The sequence below is a fragment of the Neltuma alba genome, unplaced genomic scaffold (assembly GCF_004799145.2).
Source record: "Neltuma alba isolate B1F8T4 unplaced genomic scaffold, ASM479914v2 tig00011642_pilon, whole genome shotgun sequence".
NCBI classification, from domain to species: Eukaryota; Viridiplantae; Streptophyta; class Magnoliopsida; order Fabales; family Fabaceae; genus Neltuma; species Neltuma alba.
The window spans coordinates 76,088-102,971 of NW_021636290.1; the positions used below are offsets into that span (position 1 = coordinate 76,088).

The following is a 26,884-nucleotide window of genomic DNA, read 5'->3' on the forward strand; positions in this document are numbered from 1 at the left end:
CTTCATACCACCGAAGAGACTCAAAAGATGCACATGACAAAATTTCATAGGATTTATAGCAGGAGACTGTAGAATGTAGATTAAGCTGAACACAAAATTATCAGCGGCGTAGAAAAACGACTTTCAAGAGATGGTGAGCTAAAAATAATCATGAGTATTGAAATTCGAAACATTATTTTGCATACTAGCCTCTAAATGCCTGAACAGCGCAGAAAGATTATGACAATAACCACTGAAATTACCCCGACTGGGCAGATCCCAACCCACTAGTACCAATTTCATGTGTCATTTGAAAGAACTCAAATCCCTTTGTCACAGGGAAAATTTAAAATATCCCAAATAAACCAAGCTTACATTCATGGAAAATAGTCAAAATATTACCTGCAAAATCTGAAGAGCCATTGTTATGCACCTGCTCTACATGAGTCGGAACCTTGCAAATCCTTTTGTTTCTTTGAAGGAGGGCAACCATATTTCCTGCATTCCCAAAAGACTAAGGGTTTGACAGAGTAGAAAGGATGAAGTATATCTGAATGATGTAAGACGGTACATTTTACTCTTGTCAGCAGGTCTCATGTTCTCTGCAGGCTTCAGAATTTTAGATTCTCTGACTTCACCCTCCCCGAAGCATGAATTGAGCTTATTAGGGATAAATTCTTTCGAGTTCTTCCCTTTCTTGGCACACAATCTCCAAATTCATCCGTTGGCATTTTATTCTTCCTAGTTTGTAAGTCAGAATAACCCTCCTTTTTGGCTGACAGAGCAAGCTCAGAGTTATTCCTTCCTTTCTTTTATGAATTTGTTTTTCATAATTCCAAATTCTTCTCTTTCAGGTAACCCAAGTCGCAACGTATTATCTGCTGGTCATTTATATTTCTGGGTTCTTTTGTAGATCCTAGTTTCCAGTTGATATCCACTGTTTACAACAGAAGAATCTTCACGACTACAATCAAAAGCTGGACAGCCTTCAGATGAGACCTGAGCTTCAACATTGCATAAGACAGGAGAAATTATATTCACTCTTCTTCAGCGTGTGCTTTTCTATGGCCTCTCACCATCCCACTGGGTCACTGCATGAACGGAAGAACCATAGTGCAGAATAGAAAGCTTGCATTTATTTACCATGTCAACCACTGCGACTATATTGGAATTGGTAAGCCGTTAGCAGCCTGGAAAAGTTCCAGGTGAAGGCTTTACATTAGACAAGATCGGTGCGGTAACTGAACCTGTTTGTCGCGCCTGAGAATCCTTGCTTTTAATCATGATACTAAGACTACTTGATTGGTAATCCTTTTGAGTATTTTCTCTGGTTATAGAAAAATCAAGAATTAATTAATAGATTTTTTTGTGGGATGAAAAGTTTGTGAATAGCAACCAACACGCATATACGTCAAATAATACGCAAGGGCTATTCTTTAACTTCATAGCCTTCGGCCTCGCAATTTTAACTGGTAATGCAATTATACAGGGGCAGCTCTTTTTGTTTAGTAAGGCAGTCAAAATACGTTGTGACCATGGCAATGCCAAGATATAGTAAAACAAGTTGATTCCTTCTGCCACAACCCTCTGAACTGAGGCAGCAATATGGTGCAACGCCAAACACCCCCTCCCCACCCCCCCCCCGGGGGACCCCGGGGGCGCGCGCGCCAAACACTCCCCACAAACATCATGCACCAGGGCTTCATGATTTGAAGACCCATAAAGCAAGTCTCTGGTGCATATCAAATAATGTGTAATAACCACTAAAGCCAGCTCTACTTAATTGGAAGGAAGGAGAAGCACATTTTGAACATTCTTTTTCGCTAAAAATATGGTAATGCTTTGAATGGAAGAAAGAACAGACTAATGTGTATTGAACAGATCGAATAAGCCAGTAAGAGTGCTAGCATCTATATTGTTCCATGCATAACGAGAATCTTCGGAACAGTGAAAAGGTATCACCCTTTGTGGAAATCCGATATATTCTCGGTCAGTCTCAGTGAAATATAAGGTCATTCGACTCCCTTTCCACACCCTTGTTGTGGATGGAGATATCTCATCATTAAATATATAATCATAGCTAGTGATTTTCAGCATTTAAAAAAGTTGCACCAAATGTGTGTGTGTGTGTGTGTGTTGCAATTTGGAAAGTGGGGAAAAAGCTCTACCTGAAACCCTGAGAACCATAAAACCACATCTTCAAATCAACACTCCCCTTTGAATGACTTGTTCGTTTTACATCCCCGTTACTAGTTGTAACTCTGTTATGCACAGCACCAGTGGACCTTTTCTTCTTTATTTTCTTAATCAACTCTTCATCTACAGCAAGTAATCCGCAAGCCTTCTCTTCAGTTCGAACAGAGCTTTCATCCTTCCCCCCCCCCCCTCATTCTTCTGCGTTATGGCGGTTGCAGACCTATGAAAAAGAGTAAACAAAATACAAAGCAAGAATGAAATTAGATACACATAGTCACACAGATCATTAAACTCTTTATGTTTCCAGAAGTGAAGAAAGAGAAAACTAAGCACCAGAGTTATATTAACGAATTCTATCATATGTAACTAGCATTACTAACGCTTGGATATTAAGATAAAAAGTCCCATTCATTTCATCCTATAAAATTCAACTCAAACTCAAGCAACTTAATTAATTTTTCCACAATTAAAAGAAGATTAATATTTATTTTTGTCAACCAATGTGTATCAAGGCATTTCCCTTTCACAAGACTGCCGCTATATTCTTAATGACAAGCAGATTGCAAAAAGGCCTCAAGCTTTTAACAATGCAAGGACCAAAATTATGTCATTGGACATAAATTGCTCTGCGGTCTTAACAATGATATGTCAGATACGTACAAACGCCTGCACATCTGTCACAGATGATCGAATCCACTTGTTCCACATAGAACTTGTGGTCTTGGTTTCTGACGTTTGATTTGAAGCATCACCAGGGGTTTTGTGAACCTGGCTAACCAACTTTGTCAATTTGACTCCGCCTCCCTTATCACATGACTAATTGGTCCTTCGTCGCTTCTTAGAGCTAATGGCTCCAATTTGGCTATGGATTCCTGCAACATTTTCACTCTATTCCTGGTTGACGTAAATTGATGTCAAGACTCCGAATAAAATAAATTGAATCAGAAGGATGTGGTAGCAGTCTACAAATGTACGTAAACTTTAACACCAAACGACGAGGTTTAGAAAAGAATTTTAATGTTAATTTGGGTTTAAAATGTTATCATTAAAAAACACCCCCCCCAACACAAAAATAAAAAATTGTTTGCAAAAAGAAAGGACCACAAAAAACGCTTTTGCTCCGCCAAGGCTCTTGGAGCCATGAGTTTGGGTGTAAACTCTAAAAGAATGATCTTCTAAAGCACCTCATTAAGGCACAACAAAGAATTTGCTTAGCTATGTCGAGCCAGTATATTTTTCATTTCGTAATGTAATTGCTAATTCGATTTGGCTACAAGCAAAGGTGCCATGCCTGGTGAGGCTATTCCCAGAACTCAACATTAAGCTGCTCTTACCAAAATCTCCAAGAAATGTGAAAAGGTAAGTGCTCTATTGCACGTGGAATGAATACATCATCTCATATATATCAGTATGGTGTAGAGAAACTCTATACTCAGTACAGATAAAGTTCTAATGGGCCGATGCTTTGCAGTTTGCATGATCATATAAATAGGGGAAGATGTGAAACTAATAAAGCTACATACTCTAAGAAACACAACAGACTGTGACTATTTCCAGTTATGTAACTTGAGTTCATGAAGTTAACACTTCAAACTTTCCAGAATAAAAATGACGTAGGTCAATTTATGCCATAAGCGCCGATATGCGCTAACGTACATTACTAATTCAAAGAAACCCCATCCGCCCTATATGACGGAATGAACAAAACTAGATGCAAAACACTGTTGCCCAGAGAAGAGCGGATCACAAGGAACGCAAAAAAGTTGAAATATTTCAACAACATAGAGCAGGAAAAGCACTCAATGATGCACGAGAAGCACAGGGAAGGCTTTCGATGTATTTACGACGTAGCAAACATCTGAATTTAGGATTACTAGTGGAATCAAGAAGTTCAAACAAGGTTCCCAACCATACCGAAAAAACCAAGCAGGAGATACTAAACCCTGAAGGTGAAAATTTAACTAGTCTGAGATCACCTCAGATGAGTACGATGAGATTGAATTCAAGAACTTTTGTACCTGAAAGTGGAATTCACCAAGTTGAAACCCAGAGAAAGCTCGCTACGTTGCAGTTCTCAGAGAAATGCAGCCATGAATATAAAATAATATTATAAAGTACAAATAACGCGGGAGGACGAGGCGGTAGTCCGGGCACGTCGTTTATTTCCCATCTTTTAGAGCACAGGGACGTTTGCTACTTATTTTTAAAAAGCGCATGTGGAGATGGTAACTAGAGTTGTTGTTTTCATAATTACGTAATTACTCTCCGATCTTTAATATAGGACCCAATTATTAAGTTAGTTTTGATTTTAAATATAAGATCCATTTCTCATATTTATTAATTTTCTCTAAATTATCCCTATAGATATTCCCTCAACCATAATCAAATAGAAGAGGAAGAGAGGTATTAAGAAAGATGATCATGGTGTTTTAGAAAAACATGTCACATTTCTTATAATTAACTAACTTACCTAACTTCTTTAATCTAATCAAATTAGTTAAATAGATCTTATATTAAGGATCAGAAGAGAATATAATTTCAAGACTAAAATGGATCTGGGATAAAATACTGCATAGTAGGGGTCGAAGTGGGGCCGGAGGGGGCCGATAACTCAACCGGACGAAAGTCAAAGAAAAATCAAACTCAGGGTGCTTGGGGAAGTGATTTTTAAAAAGTATAAATTTCTTTACATATTTACATCGTATATTATAAAAATATTTTTAAAATCATGATTTGATTTTTATCTAAACACTCTCATAAACTTAGAGACTTATTATTGGGCCTATTTAAACAAATAAGTCAGTTTTATTTTTCATAATTTGCACTATTACATGTGTATTAAAAAAAATACTATTCCCTGTTAAGAGAAGTATTCACATTTAATGTCTGACAATACTTTAAATAGGATTGTTTTTAATAGAAAGATATTTAAGCATAAAAAAATGTACTATCACATATAATTCTATGTAATATAATTTAGATTAACTTATAAATTATTAATAAAATTACTAACTCACCCTTGACATTATATTTTTCACACCTCATTAATTATTCTGTAGTTTTATAGATGATAAATTGGAAATCGTGCGTGCGTGGTAATGATTATGAAGTTTATTTCTTAATTTGGTCATTTTTATTGCCTGCTTAATACTTTATTTTTCAAAAATATATTCATACAATCTTCATTACTATTTTCACATGGTCTCGAAATGATGGATTATGAATCCTTAAGAAATTCTCACATTAAACCTCTGGTATAAATTGCAACGTAAGTGTGCCTAAAGAAACGGTGTCCTGAAGTTTGCCCAATAAACATATGCCGTGCTTTTATCACCCACTATCATATACCAAGCAATGACAAAATGGATAACAGGACAAGTGCTCTAAAAATCCTATTTTTGAACGCATGCGTGAGAAATAATTTTAAATTTATATATCATGTCACACAAAACTAAGTGTTGTGTACCTTAATCTGATACATACAACTTCACTATCACAGAGTATAACTAGAAATACCATCAATGCTAAGATCAATAAAATTCACAAACTTAAATTTTCCATGAAAATTTAGTAACTCGTGGTATGAATTTTTTTTTTGAAAAAAAAAAATGCATCCGCAAGCATAAATAAAATGGCTTCAATACCCTATATATATAACACACGATAGATACATACGGTCATGTAAAATACACATACATACAATAATTAAAATGGTTGGCGGCTGTTATATACATACTATATATATATTTATATGGTTGATGTGTCTCATTATCCCTGCCGAATAGAGGCTCGTATATGTATGTATAGATATCTCACAGGAGCATCACTTTCAATACAGAACAGACTATATTATATTATATTACAAGCATTAAATGTCTCATCCCTTGGAATCAAAGGCCCGGCATTCACCACAATCACCAGGCCGCGCTCACTGTCCTCCTCATAGCCCTAAACTTCTCTGCTCTTTTCTGAGCCCTGGTTGTGTGGTTCTTCCGCGCTATCTATACATCAAAACACAAGGTCAAAACATATATATATATATATATATATATATATAGCAAGCAAGCATCATGATTCACGTTTCGGTGTCACTTTCTGGCTATTCGATCAGATTAAAGGCAAAAAATGAAGGTCGCTTACTAAGTCTCACCTCTTGTCTTCTCTTCCGCTCAGCTTCAGCCTATTTCGAATTATTTAAAAAAAAATTTGTTAAAACACAAGACAATATTAATTATCATCATGATGAATATATTGTAAAAACTTCGTGTACCAGAATTTCTTTCAGCTTTTCATTTTCTTGTCTAAGTTGACTCAGACCTGCTTCTAGCTCCACCGTATATGCCTACAATAATAAGGACCAGACATTATAATGGGAAGGAAACCAAAGGTCCCAAGAAACCATTTCAAGAAAGCGATTGCAATGGAAGTGAATACCTGTCCTAAAACAAGAAAATTTGTTAGATAGAATCAGTCTGAAAATCGTATATAAATCAAAAGTCAATCATGAATAATTACAAGATAATGAATAAATTCTAATTTCGGTAAGAGTCTACTCAACTAAACTCAACAATCTTTTAGTATTCTCTAATCGTTAAATATGCATAAACAAAGTTCTATAGTCCATAGTTCACAATTAGCATTCTGATATGCTGTCATCCACAAAATGAAAAACAAAGTGCTTGCATATATCTTCTATCCGACCCTGAAAATGTTACGAGGCTTTGAAAAGTAAAACGAGCAAACTTTTCAGGGAAACTGTTCGTCGTTTCTTATAAAACCCAAAAAAAGAAAACACGCGAGCGCGCACGCACAAAAGAGCAGATTAGGATGAGTGCAAAACCTGTCTTCTTGCTCGAGAACGCGCTGCTGATTCGCGATTCTTCAACATCCTGCGCTGCCGTCTCTCCACCACCACTTCAGGAGGGCCATCAATTATCCTCCTCTTGCCACTGTTCCTAGCAGACTCTCTTGATGTTTGAAATTTCTGAGCAGCACCACCATTGGCGGGGTCTTTTCCTGCTAAGCTATGGCTCTGGGACAACACTCGGCGCGTTGCAGTTCCATTTCCCGACGAACAGCCTCCGACATTCTGTTGGGGAGAAAATCCCATCCTCACTGCAGGCCCCATTTTATAACGCGCATCGAATGGTCTATTATCTGTCATATTCCCAATTTGGATCTGAAATGGCAACGATGATGATGGTTGTTGAGGCCCAGAAGTCTTCAAGGGTATGAATGACTGTAAAGATGATTCTTGTACTACCCCAGCTTTTATCAGGAAATCCTCCAGAGTCATTTCCCCAAGTGTTTGTTGCCTTTTGAGGCTCTCATTGCCGCTAATTTCGTCATTAGCTTCTTCATTTGGCTGTGGCTGGTGATCTTTGCGGATCTCAGACCAAACCTCATCCACAGTTTTCTTGCAAATCGGAGGAGGAACAGACAATGAGGGTTGTTGGGAGATAACGGGTGCTGTTTCTGCACCTGCGTTTTTGCTTTGAACAGGCAATTCTTCACGGGCGAGCGGCGGCGGTTGTGAATCGACCTGGTTACCGTCGGAATTCCAAATATTGGCTAGGAATTCGTCCATGCTCATTGACCCGAACATCCTTCCGCTCTTGATTTGGATTTCTTCAAGGGTAAGAGAGAGTATTGAATGTTGATGACTGTTTGGTGAAGAAATTGAGGCTTCTTTTGACGGCGATTCATGCTGCAATTGCGGAAGAGGCAGGGATAGGGACGAAGGCGCCAACTGTTGTGTATGGCTCTTGTCGGAAGCGACCGTTTCTGTCTCGGAAACTAGCATTATTGATTACGAAACATGCAAAAATTGAACTTCGGCAACCAGAGATCAATTCTCAGTTTCTATCAAATCGCATCAACAACGCAATTAGAAGCCATTCTAACGGAATATATATGTAATTGATTAAGTAGAAAAGCGAAATCACTATTCATATTTGACAGAGAGAATTATAACCACTGATCTGGGATGCTGATGCAACTGAAGTTAGCAGGGAAGTCACTAAGATACTTGCATGTCGCATGCATCCATGTATATGAATAAGATCGGCATGGAAAGTACAGAAAATGGTAGAAAGGAAAAAAAAATGGTGGAAGAGATTAAATTTATAGAGAGAGATTTGAATGGTCATCAGATCGATGATGAAAGAAGCAGAAGACTCAGACATAAAATACCTGAAATTGAACGGCGATAGAATCTGAAAGAGAGAAAGGACGACCGAACTAGAGAGATATCAGAAGGAAGAGAGGAAGGGGGTGGGGGAAGATACAATGCACTGTGACTTTAACTGCCATTGGCACCATCTTGAATAAAGTTTTGTCTGGAAGCGAGGGAGGTATATATATGATGGGCCTCGCTTTTTTCTTTTTTTCAGTCTTTATGAGCTTCGGTCTTATTTTGTCCTTCCATCTGCAAGAATGTTTCAATCTAGTCCTCAATTTTTCCACTTCGCGCATATAACAGCTTAAAAAAATTAACACTCAATTTGATAGTTTCTTGGCTTGGAAGCTTCAATTTCAATGCAAATTAGCAGTGTTGAGATTTTTATTGGTCAAGCATTGCTGAGATAATTAAATACTACCTCTTGTTTTTAATATAAGACTTAGTTAACTAACTTAAAAGAATTAAAGAAATTAGTTAAGTTAGTTACTTGTAATAAATAAGTGTTATCTTTCCTAAAATACCCTTATTAATCATGTGTATTAGCTAAAACTATCATTTGATAAGACATTTAACATGTGCAGCTGCTATAAGGACTACCTTGACAAAAATGGATAAATATGAAAAATAAAGTGGATTAAGATCTCATATTTAAAATCAAATTAAAAGTCAAACTAGCTTTTATATTAAAGATGGGAAGTGAGTAATAAAAGATGAGTTAAAAAAATTAATATAAAAGACAAGTCAAGGAAAAATTGAAATTGAAGGAGGAGTTCAAGCATACAGATGGGGCATAATTGGATTAAGGGACTAAATTGTAATTCTGATTTTTATATAAAATAGAAGAACTAAAAACATAGGCGAGGGTATGATATTTATTGACGCGTGGAGGGGAAGAGGGGGAACCTGGTAATGGTATGCCGGTTCCTTGGTGGTAACTCTGTGCTTGGGCAGTGGGATTGTTGTGGTTGGTTGGCTCTATTTACTAGCCACCCAATAATCGTTTTCATATATGCAAGCAGTGAAAAGGGCAAAATGCCCTTTTCTTTATAACTCTTTTTTTTTAAAAAAAAAAAAGATCTTTTCCCTTTAGACTATGAATTTGACCGCGTAAACTTCTCCCTCTAAACACAATGGCTGATATATTGTTGCAATTGATGCTATATAGGAAGGGGACAGAAATGTACTTGCATGTAATATAGGACGAAACAATCTTTTCAAATGTGGAGCTTCTCATGGGGCAAGACTTTTAATCTCTATATCCATTGAATACGACCACCACAGAGGTGTTTAAGTTTGCTCTTACGAATGAAGGTAAGGTTAGATGCAATACCGGTTTCATTCAATTTTATTCAATATTAAACAATGGGATGGATTTAGATTTTTGTGTAAAAACAGACAAGGTGAAGTTTATGTTCATATGGATTCCTTGGATTTGAAAAAGTAGGTCCAGAAGTCAAATCAGTCAATAAACAAATATTAAAAATATCAATATAACACAAAATGATTTTTTTTAATAAAAGACCATTTTAATAAAAAATAAAAAGATACAGACAAAAAAGTCGTCCGATCACATAAAGATTATTTAAGCAAAGCTCAAACAAATACTAAGTAGAAGCTAACCCAAATAGAGCCGTTATTTAAAGAATCCATCCATGAGGTTAGAATTTTTTATACTATATAAAGGGAATGAAGTCTCGTTATTTAAAAATTATCACACAGTTGCGGAACTCGCAAGAATTTCCAATAAATATTACTATAAAAAAAACCACCATTAAATTTATAACAATTAAACAGATGAATAGAAAGTTAAAATAACATTTGAAAAACCACAATTAGCTAATATGGAAAACATTATAATTATTCCATAAAAGTTCTCCTTTTTTAAAAAAAAAAAATTCTATGTGATTCTCATTTAATATTAGGAAAAGAAATACCTGTTTGTTGATTCTTAGCAGAGGATGTCTATATTTACACCATCAAAGAATGATGGACTAGTACTTAAATTCTCCAATTCTGCTCATCCAATCATCGAAGCTGGTCTTAAGTGGCTAAGATCGTTGAATGGAATGAATATCGACTGGGGCGCTGGAATTTCATTTACCAAATCAAATATTAATCGTATCAGTCTAATGAAACCCAATCAAATCAACCCCCTTGCCCACGTATTCATGATCTCTTCACAAACTAAACATCGAAATTACCAATGATCTTGGCAAGAGCAATCACCATTTTCAAAATGATGGAAGCGGTTTTGGTCCCTGACAATAATTCTCCGGTCGTATACTTTGGAAACCAGTTTCATGAACGAGTGACAGTCACGGCAAATCCTCAAGTTTTTCACTATATGAATGGGGATCCCATGGGAGGTATTCAGCAGTCCAAAAGCAAGAGCCATCTTCTCACTGTGAAGAGCTAAATGGCATCCCTTTTCATCGTCTTCAAGATCCAGAAGAACTTGGTTAAGGTCAGGCTCATATCCTTCCAATTTCAACTTGGAGACTATTTCCTCTATCATGGAAAGAATGTTTTGCTTGCTCTCCACATCTATTGCTTTCCCAATTAGGAATTCATGAACTTTACCATCCACAAAAATGGAGCTGCACCCAGGAATTTTTCTTACTCCTCTCTTTTTCATCACTATTCTAACGCTAGCCACGTCATCCCACCGTCCCAATTTGGCATACAGATTTGAGAGGAGAACATAACAACTTGAATCCTCTGGAGCCAAATCCATAGCTCGTCCTGCAGCAATTTGACCTATTTCAATGTTATTATGCTTCATGCTGGCACTCAGAATGGCCTTCCAGATTAAAACATCAGGCTCCACGGGCATATCATATACGATCTCAAGTGCTTCTTTTAAATGACCTGATCTACCGAGAAGGTCAACTATGCATCCATAGTGCTGAATCTTAGGAACGATCTTGTATTTCACCTGCATGGTTTCAAAATAGGATAGGCCCTCATTCATTAGACCTCCATGGTTGCAAGCACTTAGGAGTCCTAAAAAAGTGATATCGTCAGGCATAAGTTCTGTCCTTTCCATCTCCAAGAAAAGCTTGATGGCTTCATGACCAAGCCCGTGGATAGAAAACCCAGACATCATGGAATTCCAATCCCCAGTGTTTCTTCGATGAGATATGCCTCTAAATACATGGTAGGCATTTTCGATTTGGCCGCATTTCGAATACATGTTTATGAGAGCTGATCCAATAAAACTAGAACAACGATCTATCTTATTGGTAGACATGTAAGTATGCATCCATTTTCCTTCCTCAGCAAAACCCAGATCAGCAATGGCTGAAAGGACACTGATAATAGCAGGGGCATCAGGTTGAATTCCTTTACTCAACATTTCTCTGAATAAATCTAAGCCTTTCATAGGGCGGTGATTAAGAACATAAGCTGAAATCATTGTTGTCCAAGTTACTAAATCCCTAACCTTCATTGTCGTAAAAATATCCTCAGCGAGTTTATACATTCCTTGCTTTGCACACCCATCAATCATGGCGTTACATGAAACCAGGTCCCGTTCGGGCATTCTCTCAAACAGTTCACGTGCAAGCTCAATCTCGCCGGCCCTCAAATAACCCGTAATCAAGGAATTCCAAGAAATCAAGTCTCTCACAGGCATTCTATCAAACACCGATCTCGCAAGTTCGATCTCACCAATCTCCAAGAACATGCGAACCACAGAATTTGTCACAAACGGGTCAAACCATAGATGGGTCTTCAATACGTGACCGAAAATTTGGTTCCCTTCTCTGAACGCAGAGGATCTGCCACAAGCTCTGAGTACAGAGGGAACGGAGAAATCGATTCCCCGCAAATCTTCTAAGCAGAATAGCATGTGGGCGTAAAGCATTACGGCCTGAAAAGGATTTGAACTTTCGGAAAAGCCCTTGATTAGAGAGCGAAAGAAGAGGCATGAAGTGGGGTTTTGAATTCGAAGAAGAATGGACAAGGCATAGTCGAGTTCACCGGTGTGAGAACAAACAGAGATCAGTTTAGAGACGGAGAATGTGTGACTGACGAGGTTTGTTTTGATCATATAGCAATGAATTTGACGCACTTGGCGCAGAGTTCTGCATTTCTCCAACAAGGTGACTGTGGGGTTTCCAGGAACAGAAACACAGGTTGACGCGCTCATCATGGTTGCGAAATTTTCCCGCGGGAATTCAACGGTAGCGTTTTCTACTGAAAAGGCTCACCCTTTCAGAGAGAGGTTACAGTTTTTCATATGGAAAAAAATTATCGAACAGAAGATGGGCTGTCTTGGCCCAATACTCAAATTCCATTTCCCACCTTTGTGTGCCCATCCAGTGACCCAAAAGAGATCCTTTTGGAGCAACCCAAGAGAAGAAATTATTTTCTATAATCATTATTCGACAGATAATTTTATTTCTTTTAGTCTTTATCTAAAAATACAAATTAATGGCATTCGTATATAAAAAGAAATTATTCAATTTACTCTTCCTTTTCATTCCATTGTACAAATCAAACAACCCTTATATTGTCTTCTGTCTCTCACTTGAAGGCCTTAAATAAGTAGAGTTAAGCCTGGTATAATGTGTTTAATTAAATGATAGCTTGATTTGCTGATCAAAAGCATGGTCATGAGCAAAAAAAAGTATTTTTTGTGTTACTATTGTACTCCTCTGGTTCCAAATATAAGATTTATTTTATAATGTATACTACAAAATAGGGTTTTATATTTAGATCGGAGAGTATTTCTATAACTTGTGAATTGTATAGTTTGAAAATTTTATTATCAATATCGATGCATGCTATTTAAGTAAGGACTCAGTTAAGGTAATAGAATTATTTTCCGGAAAAAAACGACAAGCTCAATCTGTTCTTCATATTATTTCATGAGTACTAGAGAGAGCGTGTTACAATTTCATTGTGCAAAATACTAATAGATGCAAGCCTCGCCATAAGTCGTACTTGCAATCCAAAATTTGACATCTAGTTTCTCACATCAGAATAATGCCTTCCACGATTAATTGATTATAACAATACCACGAAAGTCACTTTCCCCCTATTTTTATGCGCGAAGAATAAGAATAGCAAATAAAAGAATTATCTTTGGAACAAAATTCTAGCGATGGTGGGAGTGAATTTGTCGTGTCATATATATATATATATATTGTTACATTTTGATTAGACAAAACATGTATGATTATTTTACATTCGACCACTCTGATCATGAACACTAATTTAATTAATACATTTATTGCTTGCAATATGTGAAAAAGTTCGGAAATTTTAAATATGCCTATACATATAGGAAAATGGTATTACCGAAAATAATAAACAAAATGATCATTGATCAAATATGAAACGTCAAAACGATGGCTGAATTCAACAATGTCCGAATTATATTGATGTAAATTATAGAAAAGCATCTAGGTAGCTAGGTTCCTACCTAGTTGGGATGAGTTGCCTTTTTCAAGCAAATGAATTTATATTTTTAACTTTTAAGGAATAAGTTATTACCACATGTACATACATATAAGATGTGGTCCATGCTGGGAATATGATGATAATGTAAGAATTGAAGGACAATAATATAATTCACAATTTGAGCTACTACCATGGAAGATGGAACATATGTATACACAATTATTGAAAAGACGCTAACCACACTGAAACATAGGTTTTATGTGGGTGGAGGAGCTTCAATTGTACTGTCTTAGATTATATCCTAATAATTGCCAACTAAAGCATCAGTGGGCAGATTAAGGAAGGTTCTAGCCGCACCCACGCCTAGGAATTTCACATCTTTATACTCTTAATGCAAAAGATAATCCCCACAGTATCTTACTTTTATGCTTCTCTAATTCTATTTATAAGTTTTTTTAAACTAAGAAAAATTTTAAACCTTATTAACTTTATCTCAAAAAAATTTAATAACTTCTCAATTAAATGATATTTTATTGGCTATATCTATATATACATACTACTACACGATATATTGATATATCGAACAGTAATTCCTACATTTTGCCTTTCGTTCGTAAGCTAAGAAAGATACTCCATTATCCTAATCATTGTGGTTTATTTATTACGAGAAGCCAAGCCACTCATATAATTAATTTAGTGAAATCATATAATTAAAGAATCCATAGGGTGAGGATATTTCCTAATGAGCAGACTTTTTAACAACTTATATATTAATTAGTATCCACACAAACTAGTGATTATTCAACAATAGAATCCGGACTTTTTAAATGAATTATAATATAATCACATTTATAGCATACATTCTTGTATTATCCAAACTATGCGTGGGACATATAGTAAAACTGGAAATTATTGTGTCAGAATTCGAAATCACCTTTTCGACTGACTAAACGTCCACTTTGATCCTCTTAGCCACTTTTTTCAAACTTCCTCTTGTCGTCTTTCAGTTTCTCTTATATTTTGTTTTTAGCCGTGGGTGCATGTGCTGATCGTGAAGCTCTATTCTTTTAGTCTCTGACGTTATGATTGAACTCCGAGTATACTGTGTTTCAACGTGTGTGATGCACACATAGAAAGATAGATTAAAGAATATAATACAGAGTCAATTAATTTTTGTTATTAAATTTCTTCAATTTTTTGGTAACTGCATCTATTATAATCCTGCGAAAATGTTCTCTTTCTCGAAAATGAAGGCTTTAACCTCAAGTCGCGTCACTTAAAGTTACAATTTAATAATACTATGCCACTCATCAATCCTACCTATTTTATCTCAACAGAATCTTTCATTTGTTTTCACTTATTTTTTTCTTGTTGCCCCGTATATAAAGATATTTCTAATTTTTTTAATATAAAAACGGACATTATAAACTGGATTACATGACTTCTCTGCAACCAGTGCAGTAGAGAATTGGGATTACTTTTTATAACTCTAATTTCTGCCCTTATGTCCGCTTTAGCAATATATCTTATGAAACCCTTATTATAATAACTTGAAAGGGGATCTCTGCTCTATAAATATAGGGTTCCGATTGCTCACTCGACACACAAGGCCTTGGAAATCTTCAACTTTTCATTTTTAGCTCATACCACTTTCACAAGCTTAATTCTCTTCTTGTTTGAATCAATTATTGTTCTTATCATGGCCATGAAAATGATAACTGCAGATCCTCTAGCTGTTGGGAGGGTGATTGGAGATGTCATTGATTGCTTCACTCCAACAGTACAAATGACCGTCACTTACAACTCCAACAAGCAGGTTTTCAATGGTCATGAGTTCTTCCCTTCTGCAGTAACCTCTAAACCCAGAGTTCAGGTTCATGGCGGCGACATGAGATCCTTCTTCACTTTGGTACTTTTCCATTCTTCTTCAGTTTTCATCATCTTCCTCCAAGTCGTCATCTTCTTCATCTTCTTTTTTCCATTCATTCGCTATGAATTTTGGTTAGGTTATGACAGATCCAGATGTTCCTGGCCCTAGTGATCCATACCTGAGAGAGCATTTGCACTGGTATGGCTGACCGGCGTATCTCTTTCACTTGGTTTTCTTAATTACTGTATGAGATGCTGCGTAAATGATGAATGATACTGTTTCACCGGCCGATTATCTGGCGGCGTGTAATCTCTTCTTGGGCACCTTTTAATCCTACACAGAATATATAAATGAATTAGGGCATAGGTAAAATTCTCGGACATTGATATATACGTACGATAATACTTCGGGGTTCTTTGACTTCATAATTGGAATTCGAGCTTCGATATTTAAGTCATAAAGATAAGTATTCCAATACCCATGTTAACCATAGAGCTAATTAGTACTTCATGTGTGATGTGTTAAATTCTGGAGCAACCAGGAGCAAGCGATCGAAATTTCCCTCTGAATTTATCTGTCTTGTTATAGTCTAGCGGAAAAAGGCGAGTGTGCTTAGTTATTGGGATGTGTGTGTGTGTGTGTATAAAATATCACTGTGAAAGGTCCACTAAGGGAAAGTGTTTGGTAATTTCTAATTATATTTTCACAGGATAGTCACAGACATTCCAGGCACAACGGACGCCTCATTCGGTAAGTGCTTTTGCGTATCAGTTCCCATACAATGAGCTTGAAGAATCAGTGGCTTTTCATTAACCTTTAGTTCTCTGCTAAAAAAAAAAAAAAAATTACTGGCAGGAAAAGAGTTGGTGAAGTATGAAATGCCAAGGCCGAACATAGGGATACACAGGTATGTTTTTCTGCTATATAAGCAGAAACGCAGGCAGTCAGTGACGAAAATACCGACTTCAAGAGACGGATTCAACGCAAGAAAATATGCGGAAGAGAACGAGCTTGGACCTCCAGTGGCCGCTGTGTTCTTCAATGCTCAGAGGGAAACCGCCGCGAGAAGACGTTGAATTCAAACCAGTCAGCTCTGAGTTTGTTTGTCACGACGTGACTTCGCACTGTATCATCCATCATATATATATCTACCTAGCTAGTAATGGCTTGTGTTTGTATGTGTTTATGTTAACAAGAATAAATTCATGGAGGATCTTAGGTTGTTCCGAGGTACTTAATTAGGACTGCCAAAAATCTGCAGGGCAACTTGTGATCCTTCGTAGTGTTGCAGCTCTATGTTTTATTATCGAAGTGGTGTTTCAGTTTGTGTTGAATACTCTGCAAGCTCTATTAATTAGCTGGAAGAAGCTATTTATGGGTCAAGTTTAATGGTCTCTTGGCATGTCCAGGTTCGGCACGCAAATAATGGGATGAGCCAACTTAATTTGTGCGTATTTAGACAAGTCAGGCCCATTACACCTAAATATATTCCGTATAAATTAAAGCCAGGTTAACCTTGTCTTTATAATCAAAGCGGAGCTTATTATCCAAGTTTTTTGAAAGCAAAGATGCATATTATAAAAATAGGAATAAAATGTCAATTATCTACGCATAATCATATCATTTCTTAGCATATCATTGCTTTAAAGAATTCATCTTGCAAAAGCAAGAGTGTCCCCCCCCCCCCCGGTTCTGGGTATTTTAGTGATTCTATAGATATGCATGTGAGTGTATTATATTGAAGCATCTTAACTTGTCCGATAGTAAATTCTTTGCTCTTTCTTTCTCATCGTGCACAAGATATCTGTATTACTGCATCATATACGTATCATTGACACCATCGCCCCTCCATCCCCCACCAAACAAAAAAAGATCAAAATTTGGGTCAATGTATGCGGGTGCACACAATTTGTTTCCTATGTTGACTTTTTTTTTAATAGCTAATTGTTATTAATTTTGTTGTCTCCTCGTGAAAATTTAGAACTATCTATAGAGTATTTTCAAAGATTTGATCCTAAATCATTGCAATCATCCGGCTTAGCTTCGACATTGTTCGATGATGCTTAAAACTGTGTTTTATATTATTGTAGTTTAATCTAACACCCGAGGATTGCCCCTCAAAAAAAAATTCTAGCACCTGTGGCGTGATAATCAATTCTTTGGGCTATTTCAGATGGAATTAGTTTTCAATAATATTCTCGATGATTTTGCCCATGCAGAAAAATAGGCAAGAGAAAAGAGTAAGAAAAATCAATTAAAACTATTAGCACATTTCTTCGTTTTTCAAGCGTCGAAATGATTAGAATTTCATTTTCCCCTCAAACCAAACAGGGTGCAAGGGAAGATGAGGGCTCAAATCTGCATTTTATTATTCGGATTCCTGTCAAGAGAATAGAACACTGTTAACTTTTGTCTGTGTGTGTGTGTGTGTTTTGCATGTATTATCCCAAGAGTTCCGTACGTGCAGCAGATGATAACGGTTGATAACTTGATAAATGCCTATCAAGCTGACAGCCTAAGTAGGGAAGATTTTTACTGGCCACAAAAATATGAAGAATTCAGACAGGGTTCATTACAAATGATCGTGATGTTTAACTTATACTATCTCTTTGGCCAAAAAAAAAAACTCATATTTGTTTAATTTTTTTTTGTTTTTAAAAATAAAATTTTAATATATTTTGTCTCTTATATTTATCTATTTTTTAAGATAGTTCTTATAATAATGATAATTTTAATAAATACACTTGATTAGTAAAAAAAATTTTAAAAAATAATACTTATTTATTATAAATAACTAAATTAATTTTTTTAATCTATTTAAATTAATTAACTAATTTTTATATTAAGGAATAAAAATAATTACTTAATTATTCTCAGAATTTAGAGATGCTGGCTATGCGAACTGAACTGCTGTCTGCTATACACTTAGGTGCAGCTCAAATTCAAAAAGGTTCTGACGAGTTGATGTGTTCGGTCACTGTTTATTCCGCTCGGCCTTCTTTTTTGAAGAAAAATGGGGAAACTAATACGGCGGTTCAACTGATTTTTTTTTTGACCTTGAAATACGGCGGTATGATGAGATCCTGAAAATGATCCAAGGGATAGAAGAAAACATGGGTATTTGTGAGACCAAAATACGATGAGGAAATCACCAGCAAAACAATGGAACGGAGCAATAATGTTAATATAGATGGGACAGGAAGAGAAGAAAAGAAAAAAGAAAGGGAGGGCCGTGCACAAGCCGATCTGACAGCCTAAGAAGCTTAGGCATATATATGTGTGTCTTTATTTTGCATTGTTTTAGCCTCTTCAATTATTCACGCCGGTGAGATGGACCTCTCATATATATATATATATATATATATGTATGCGTTTGTAGCTGCATAGCGTTGTACGTCCAGCAAAAGGAAAGCATAGCATTTCCCGTTACTCCTTCGGATCAAAGATTTTATTCCCTCTGCACCATCATGGCTCACTAAAAAGAGGCCTTAGCTTGCTAGAACTAACGATATATCTATATATATCTCATGTATAATTCGGAGCTTTCAAGATACAAGTCAGACAAAGACCTTCGTTTCACAGGGAGAAGTTCAAACGACATTTTATGAAGCAGCTGGGTATATGGGTATATGTTTTTAATATATGCATTGCGTTTGGCTAATTCCCAAAAAGGTACAAACAAATTAAAGAGACTTGATTCTGGGGCTTCGCAAATGCGTGCGTACATAGCAATAGCATCCCTAATATATCATTACTGGTTTGTCGGCTGCTACTGCGTACGTCCTCTAGCTGCTAAGGGAGGAGCATAGGATGCGGAAAATGAGTACTCAATACTATTCAAGAGGAGACTATAAAGGAAAGATGTCATGTTGTGAGCCCTCGATTTGGAAATTGTACGTACTTCATCTATATATTCACTTTTCTGACTGAATTTTAACTCTGGTGAATTGTGAGGATGGCCTGATCTAATTAATTGCCTCTCCAACGCTGAAACCTACACCTCCCAATTTCACCTTATCTCAGTTCTTATTTGTCTCTATGATTATCCGCTTTGATCGATCAACAACTCCATTAATATCCCATTTAAGAACAATCTGCAATTTGTAATATTACTCATCATTTTTCTCAGCAGAAATACAAGTACTATTGAAAGTGGGTGGAGAAGTGTGCGTGGGAACTGCATTATTAAAGGAAAGACAAAGAACACGCACAGAGGAGATGGTTCATGGTCTAATTGGATTGACGATTAAAAAAATAATTTATTATCAATTTGATTTTTAAAAAGGTTAGATTGTGTAAAAATTAAATTAAGCGATGTGAATTGTATTTGGATTGAATTTTATAAAGATTAGATTGGGTAAAAGGTTATTTGGATTATAATTAAAAAAAGTGAGTTTAGTTTCTATAATGACTAAAATAGATATGAGTTTTATAATAAAAATAATAAAAAATGAATTTACATAATACAAAAAGTCACTTATAGTATAAATGGAGAGGTTAAGACGACTCTCAAGAAAATAGACAACGGTAAAACTGTTGGACCTGATGATATTCTTATTGAAGTTTGGAAATGTTTACGTGTTGAGGATGAATTGGGACTAACCAAACTTTCTAATAAAATTTTATGCTCCAAGAATATGCCGGTTGAATGGAGTAAAAACATTTTAGTTCCTAGTTCCTACTTATAAAAATGAAAGAGATATTTAAAATTGTGCAAGTTACAGAGGGATAAAACTTATGTGTCATACGATGAAGTTATGGGAAAAAGTGATTGAATATAGGTTGAAGTTGAAGACTTCTATTTGGGAGAATCAATTTAGATTTATATCGGAGAGATCCATAGTTGAAGCAATCTATTTACTAAAAAGGTTAATAGAAAGATGTAGGAGTAAAAGAAGGGATTTACATATGGTTTTTATTAACTTAGAAAAAAACTTATAATCGTGTGCTAAGAGAAGTACTCATAAGGCTTTGAAAAAGAAAAGTGTATGGGTTGCTTATATCAAAACCATACAAAATATATATAAGGGGATAATTACTAGTGTAAAAATGCTTGGAGGTGAGAAAAAAGATTTTCCCATTAAAATTGGTCTATATCAGGGATTTTCTTTGAGTCCTTACTTGTTTAATATTATTCTGGATGTTCTAACTGAGTTTATTCAAGAAAAAATCTCTAAATGTATGCTTTTTGCATATCACGTAGTCCTCATGACGAAATCAAAAGAAGAGATTAACTCTAGATTGGAGTTATGGAGAAAGACTTTGGAGTCGAAAGGTTTTCGCTTAAGTAGGAACAAAACAAAATATGTGCTTTGTAATTTTGGGAGAAGGTAAGGCGACGGTGATTTGGAGATGAAGATGGGGTGTTAAATCATTCCTCAGATATCAAAGTTTAAATACCTAGGATTCATTGTACATGGAGATGGTGAAATTGATGAAGACGTTTCTCATAGAATAGAAGCTAGTTGGTTAAAGTGAAAGAAAGCTATCATAGTTATCTGCGATAAAAAGATACCTGAGAAGTTTAAGGAAAAATTTTATCAGATTGCTATAAGACCAGCTATATTGTACGGCAGTAAATGCTGGGCCATAAAGGAAAAACTAGAGCACAAAGTTGAGGTAGCAGAAATAAGGATATTGAGATGGATGTGTGGTCATACAAAAAAAGATAGCATTCGAAATGAAAATATCAAAGCAAGAGTCGTTGTAGCGCCTATCCAAGAGAAAATGACTGAATATTGCTTAAGATAGTTTAAACATGTGCAAAGAAGGCTATTGGAGGCCCCAGTGAGGAAGGTAGATCAGACAGCATGGAGTCCTATAAAAAGGGGCGGAGAAAGACCGAGAAGAATGTTTAATGAGATTATTAAACAAGACCTCCTGGTCAATAACATATCTAAGGATTAGGTTGCTGACAGAGCACAATAGTGTCGTGTGATTTATGTAGCTGATCTCATCTAGTAGGATAAGACTTGTTATTATTGTTTTTTTTCTTTTGTTGATTTAATAAATGCAGATAGAAAAATAAGGTAAATATGTGAGAGAAAATATAAAAAATATTTTTAATACTCTTTCTTTAATAAGGACAAATATGAAAAATTATCAATTTAATACGTTTCTTAATTTGTGAATTTAGAGTACAAATGACTTATAAATAGAAATAGAGTGGTATTTGGTACAGTAGTTTTGTTGTATTTTTTTTTACTAAAAAAAATGGGACTCATAAGTTTCTCTTTTTTTTTCCCTTCTCTCTCCATGTTATAAAAAGCAATTTTTTTATAAGCAATTCAAAATAGTTTATGACTTTTTCAGATTGAGATTAGTTTTTACCCTGAAATCTAACTGCCTCATCCAAACAAAGACCTGATACATTAAGCTACTTTTGAACTCTCCATTGTGGCTTTTTCCTCCCTAGTCCTCCCCCAAACAGACACTCGATCTGTGGGTTTTTAAAGACATCTGCTGTCGTAACAACACACATATTAAATCTAAATCTCCAACACCGTTCAATTATTTACCTCTTTGTAATTATATCTCCTGCTTTTTTTTTTCATTCTTATTTTCTAAATATAATATCCTAATCCATTTTGTTTGTTATTTTTTTTCAAACTCATATTATATGAGTATTATGGAGATTATGCCGTGTTATAATTAACTAACATATTTGATTTTTTTAATCTAATATAATTAGTTAAGTAATTCTTATATTAAAGACTAGAGAGAATAATTCCTAAAAATAGCAACACACAGCCTATTGTGATAAAAGAAATAAACATGTGAGTTAATTAGGCATTATTAATGCAAATAATAAGATTATACTGAGTAATTATAGAGACAAAGTTAACGCATAAAGTCTAAACTTTTGCCCCTAGGTAAATCTCATGGTTTAGTTTTACCTACGGTAATATAATAATATATGAACTTTTGAACTTTTATTTATTATAGAGAATGAAGCTGTAAGTCATCTATCAATCTTCAACGTCGATAAGACATTATCAGTTATATATAAATAACTTTTATTTTCGTAAATAGTGCATGCCTCTATATCTTTTTCAAGAAGACCTTTAAGATCAACATGATATATATATATATATATGTGTGTGTGTATGTATCCGTCATTCAACGGCATATGATAGAGACTATATCGGGGCGGCCAAGTGTTGGCTGGTAAGACAATCAAGATTCGTCCACTCTTCCTATTATTTTAGACACAAGAATGTGTCAGACTATATGTAAATAAATTGAACAGCTAAACATCATTTTAAGTTCAATTTTTGTTGGCCAAAAAAAGGTTCAAATTTTATTTGCTAACATTAATGTTGTGCGTGGATTTCAAAATTCAAAGATCGTTTAAAATTAACAGGATACAAAATGTCTCTTAAACATGTGAAACTGCTTGGAAAAAAACGGAGAGAGATAGAAATTAGGGGGGGGGGGGAACTTCACTTGCGTTGCATTCGCTTTTCTTAAGTTGGAGACTTTTAGTTTTAAATGTTTAAATTCACAGCTTATAAAGTCTGACAGGCGAGAATGAAGCCTTTTATCCCTTAATTTTAACATATTAACCTAATTTATTTCTTGCTTAAATGTTAAATTAAATTGTTAACAGCTAAAACTAATTAAACATAAAAAGAAGCTCCAGGATGGAAGTAAAGAAGACGATGAAAAAGCGTTTTGGAAGTGCCAGCATCCGTTCTTTTGTGCTTTAAAGATGGTGAAAAAGCCTCTTAGGAATCTGCCTAGCTATAAAAGGCTAACTCCTGATGCAAACGCAATTATTGCTTTACAAATGTAATCCGAATCCCAGTGGAGGCCGGAGGAAATAAAGAGAACAACAAAAGACTTGTAGAAAGAGATCTATATTACTCCTCCGGTCCTAATTATAAGACCCAATTGATTTATTTGAGGAGATTAAGGAAGTAAGTTAAGTTGGTTATTTATAATAAATAAGTGTTGTCATTCTTAAAATATCCTTGCTAATTAAGTATATTGGCTAAAACTATCATTATTAGAAGGATTATCTTGGAAAAAAATGCATAAATATAAGAGACAAAATGGATTGGGGTCTTATAATTAGGACCAAATAAAAGTCAAATGGGTCTTATAATAAGGACCGGAGGAGTATTCTTTATCAACAAAAAAAAAAGAGAGAGAGAGATCTACATTACTCCTTTCCATTTAAAATATATATAGTAATGAATACTTTATAGAGTTTTAGATTTATTTACTCTTAAACATATCACTTTAAAATTTTCAATGAATATTGATTATTTCTTTTACCGTGTTACTCTTGATTAAAGCATATCTCTAAGATTTTGCTACAATGTAGGCAATTCAATAGCTCTCTTAATCTGTATGAACAACTTTAATTGGTTAAAGAACAATAGGTAATTATACATCAATGGACGATTATTGTCAAATGAATTTTAAGAAAATTATTCTCATTGGTATTGATAATGAACTAATCAATAATCCGTTATTTCAAAATATGAAAACACAGAAAATTCAGAATAAACTTACAAATCACTTTTTTTTTTTTGTCGCCGACGAGAAATTACTAGAGACCTCTGCGTTTTCATCACACACATCTGGGGAAAAGGTATTGGAGGGCGCAGTTGATGTGGTTGGGAAAGAAGCTTCGGTTTTCACACTAAATGAGGCAAAAACCAGTTTTCCGCAGTTGGTGGTAGTTAATTACTTGACGGATACACAGCAATGATGAAAGATTTGAAACTAATACTCCTCCGATCTTTAATATAGGACCTAATTGTTAAGTTAATTTTGATCCTAAATATAAAACATATTTATCATATTTATCAGTTTTTTCTAAATTACCCTTATGGATATTCCCTCAACTATAATCAAGTAGAAAAAAGAGAGAATATTAAAAAGGATGATTTTGATATTTTAGGAAAAATACATTATATTTTCTATAATTAACTAACTTAACCAACTTCTTTAATCTAATCAAATGAGTTAAATGGGTCTTATATTAATGATCGGAGGAGTAATATAATTGTTGAGGTCCATTCATCAAATGTCTAAACAATGAATAGGAGTGGTTTCAATGCTCATAATCTGAAGCATTTAGATCTAATATAAACAGTTTAGATTTGTATTCTTTTTTTCTTTTTTTTTGTTCAGATTCTTATTTGAAGACACTTTTTTCCCCTTAGCATTACATGAACTTTAAGATAACTGACACAATTCATAATTTATAAATAAATACAACAGTTTCTTGTAAATTTTACATTGACATAGCTAGATATACTTCTTATTCTTGACCAAGTTTGTGGAATTAATGAGAAAGTGTCTCTTTCGATCAATTTTCCAGTTTGAAGATTACATTCTAATGCCTTTGGGTGGGTCTCGCCATTGAAATAATGAATGATTAATTAATCTATGTGTTGGTTGGTGTAATAGCATTCACACAAACCCTAACGCTTCAAACTAAAACTGCCGCGTGAGAAATAGAGGTCAGTGAAATGGTCAATTGATGTAGAGATTAGCTAGCTTCTTTCTTGACCAACCAAACCCAAAACCACAATTATTATCATCAAATGACCCTTCTAATTAAAGTCCATATATGATGTCAATTTCCACTACCTTCCAATAATATTTCAAGTTTTCAACTTCTTAATTTCCTGGAAGAGCGGCGACTTTGAAAGTTTTTTATAGGCCAGAACTTACGTGTGGAGGTTAATTGTAGTTTACGGGAGTTTACTTTAGTCATCAGCCAATTACTTTGTTATTAAAAATATAGTCGTCAGGTGAATTTTAAAGTTATAAAATTGTTCACCTTATATATGACACAAACCCTTAATGATAAAATGTTATTTTTAACATCTCCAAGATAATTAGTCATTAAAACTTGAAACGAGAACATCACTCAATATGGATTAATGGTAACATAAATTACAAAACATTATAATGAAAATCATAAGAAAGATCGGCTTCTTCTTCTTCTTTATTTTTTTTTCCTTTTCTGCTACAACAAAAATATTGATTTCGGACTAAGCTGACCGTAAAGTGTCTATTGGTTATTTTATGATTTTATCTTTATCCCAAATGCATATCATATACATGATTAGTTTTTATAATTAATCTATTTTTAATAAATCAATGTATCTTGTAATAATATATCTACTAAATAGCCAACCTCCTTAATCAGGGTAAAATGAAAATGAGCTTAATTACATTAGCCATGAGGAGAAAAAACACAAGAACACCGATGTTGATTATTAGTTATCATGATTATATTTGGGACATCTTCGTATATCTTTCAATCTTTTTATGTACGTGTCTTCCTTTCTTTCTTTCTTTCTTTTTTTCCTTTCTTTTTTCTTGTTTTAGTGTAGGCAGCACACTAATTAACCTGTCTCTTTCTTTCCCCCTCTATGGCTCCACCAAAGACCAAATCCTTCAATTACGGAGAGTTTCCATTAATTTCCAGTCAAACCCAAACACCAACATTAATAGCCTTACAACTTTTACACGAACGCACTTAGCTTGAAAGTTGAAAGAAAACAAATAATGCTTCTGGCCATTATATTCTTTTGGGGTTACATATCCATATACACACTAATTGGAAGTAGTCTTATTTGTGGTAGTATACATATACATATATGAATCAAACCCGTTTATTTGGAATTCAATATTTTCGGCGAGAACAAAAACCAATGTTCATTTATGAGCACATTATGATGACCATGAGAAGAAAACGTTGGCGTAATTTGACTAGTTTATTTTCCTGGGATAAATTATACTTATGTAATTCATCACCGTTAAATTGGGGTTTGCAAGTAATAACATAGCTATATATATATATGTATGAATTGAAAATAATAGGCTGTCATTATTCTCGATGCAATGAAGTTGTGATTAGGATTTTTATCCAAGTATATTTTGGAGGTTCATTTGAAACTGGTGGGATCCAAAAATTTTGAGAAGTAATTAAGAATGCTTCACATAAGGCCCTGAATCTCTTAGTCTCAGTTTGGGCAAATTAAATGATGTTCTAGAAATTAAAGCAGGATTGGTGATTTTCTTTTTTCACATAATGAACTTATCTACTAATCATATGTGCGGCAGATTGGAGAATTTGGATTATTACATAACAGAGAGGCCTTCAATAATTGAATGTGTTTTTCTTTTTTAATTTTCCTGGAGAGAATTCAGGAATTAGATATGCTGTATGCGTGTCTTGATACAATGGATGTTGGAATATATAGAGTAAACTATGTACTCAGGAG

At 34.8% G+C, this 26,884-nt stretch overlaps 2 protein-coding genes across 3 annotated transcripts; one reads left to right on the top strand and one right to left on the bottom strand.

Moving 5' to 3' along the window:
• Nucleotides 1-6,089: 6,089 nt before the first annotated feature.
• LOC114716058 (ABSCISIC ACID-INSENSITIVE 5-like protein 1) lies at nt 6,090-12,542 on the bottom strand. Of its 2 annotated transcripts, XM_028900996.1 has the most exons (5): nt 10,291-10,511; nt 7,016-8,037; nt 6,446-6,517; nt 6,326-6,355; nt 6,090-6,176 (listed from the first exon to the last, which is right to left on the bottom strand). In XM_028900996.1, the coding sequence occupies exons 2-5, from the start codon at nt 7,976-7,978 to the stop codon at nt 6,090-6,092; spliced, it is 1,152 nt and encodes a 383-aa protein (XP_028756829.1). In that variant the 5' UTR covers nt 7,979-8,037; nt 10,291-10,511. The 2 variants fall into 2 exon arrangements, 1 of the variants encoding a protein (XP_028756829.1); XR_003737585.1 differs by lacking the exons at nt 6,090-6,176; nt 6,326-6,355; nt 6,446-6,517; nt 7,016-8,037 and adding an exon at nt 8,557-8,602 and having other exon boundaries at nt 10,291-12,542.
• Nucleotides 12,543-15,461: 2,919 nt separating this feature from the next.
• On the top strand, nt 15,462-16,708 carry LOC114716042 (CEN-like protein 2). Its single transcript, XM_028900975.1, has 4 exons — nt 15,462-15,671; nt 15,769-15,830; nt 16,342-16,382; nt 16,488-16,708. The coding sequence occupies exons 1-4, from the start codon at nt 15,462-15,464 to the stop codon at nt 16,706-16,708; spliced, it is 534 nt and encodes a 177-aa protein (XP_028756808.1).
• Nucleotides 16,709-26,884: the final 10,176 nt, after the last annotated feature.

Bases quoted from the DNA above. Each gene is read 5' to 3' on its own strand.
- LOC114716042 (XM_028900975.1), top strand. From the start codon at position 15,462: ATGGCCATGAAAATGATAACTGCAGATCCTCTAGCTGTTGGGAGGGTG. The intron at 15,672-15,768 runs GTACTTTTCCAT...AATTTTGGTTAG, and splicing joins TGAGATCCTTCTTCACTTTG to GTTATGACAGATCCAGATGT. The intron at 15,831-16,341 runs GTATGGCTGACC...ATATTTTCACAG, and splicing joins CTGAGAGAGCATTTGCACTG to GATAGTCACAGACATTCCAG.
- LOC114716058 (XM_028900996.1), bottom strand. From the start codon at position 7,978: ATGCTAGTTTCCGAGACAGAAACGGTCGCTTCCGACAAGAGCCATACA. The intron at 6,518-7,015 runs GTTTTGCACTCA...TTATTATTGTAG, and splicing joins GTTCTCGAGCAAGAAGACAG to GCATATACGGTGGAGCTAGA. The intron at 6,177-6,325 runs GTGAGACTTAGT...TTTGATGTATAG, and splicing joins AGCGGAAGAGAAGACAAGAG to ATAGCGCGGAAGAACCACAC.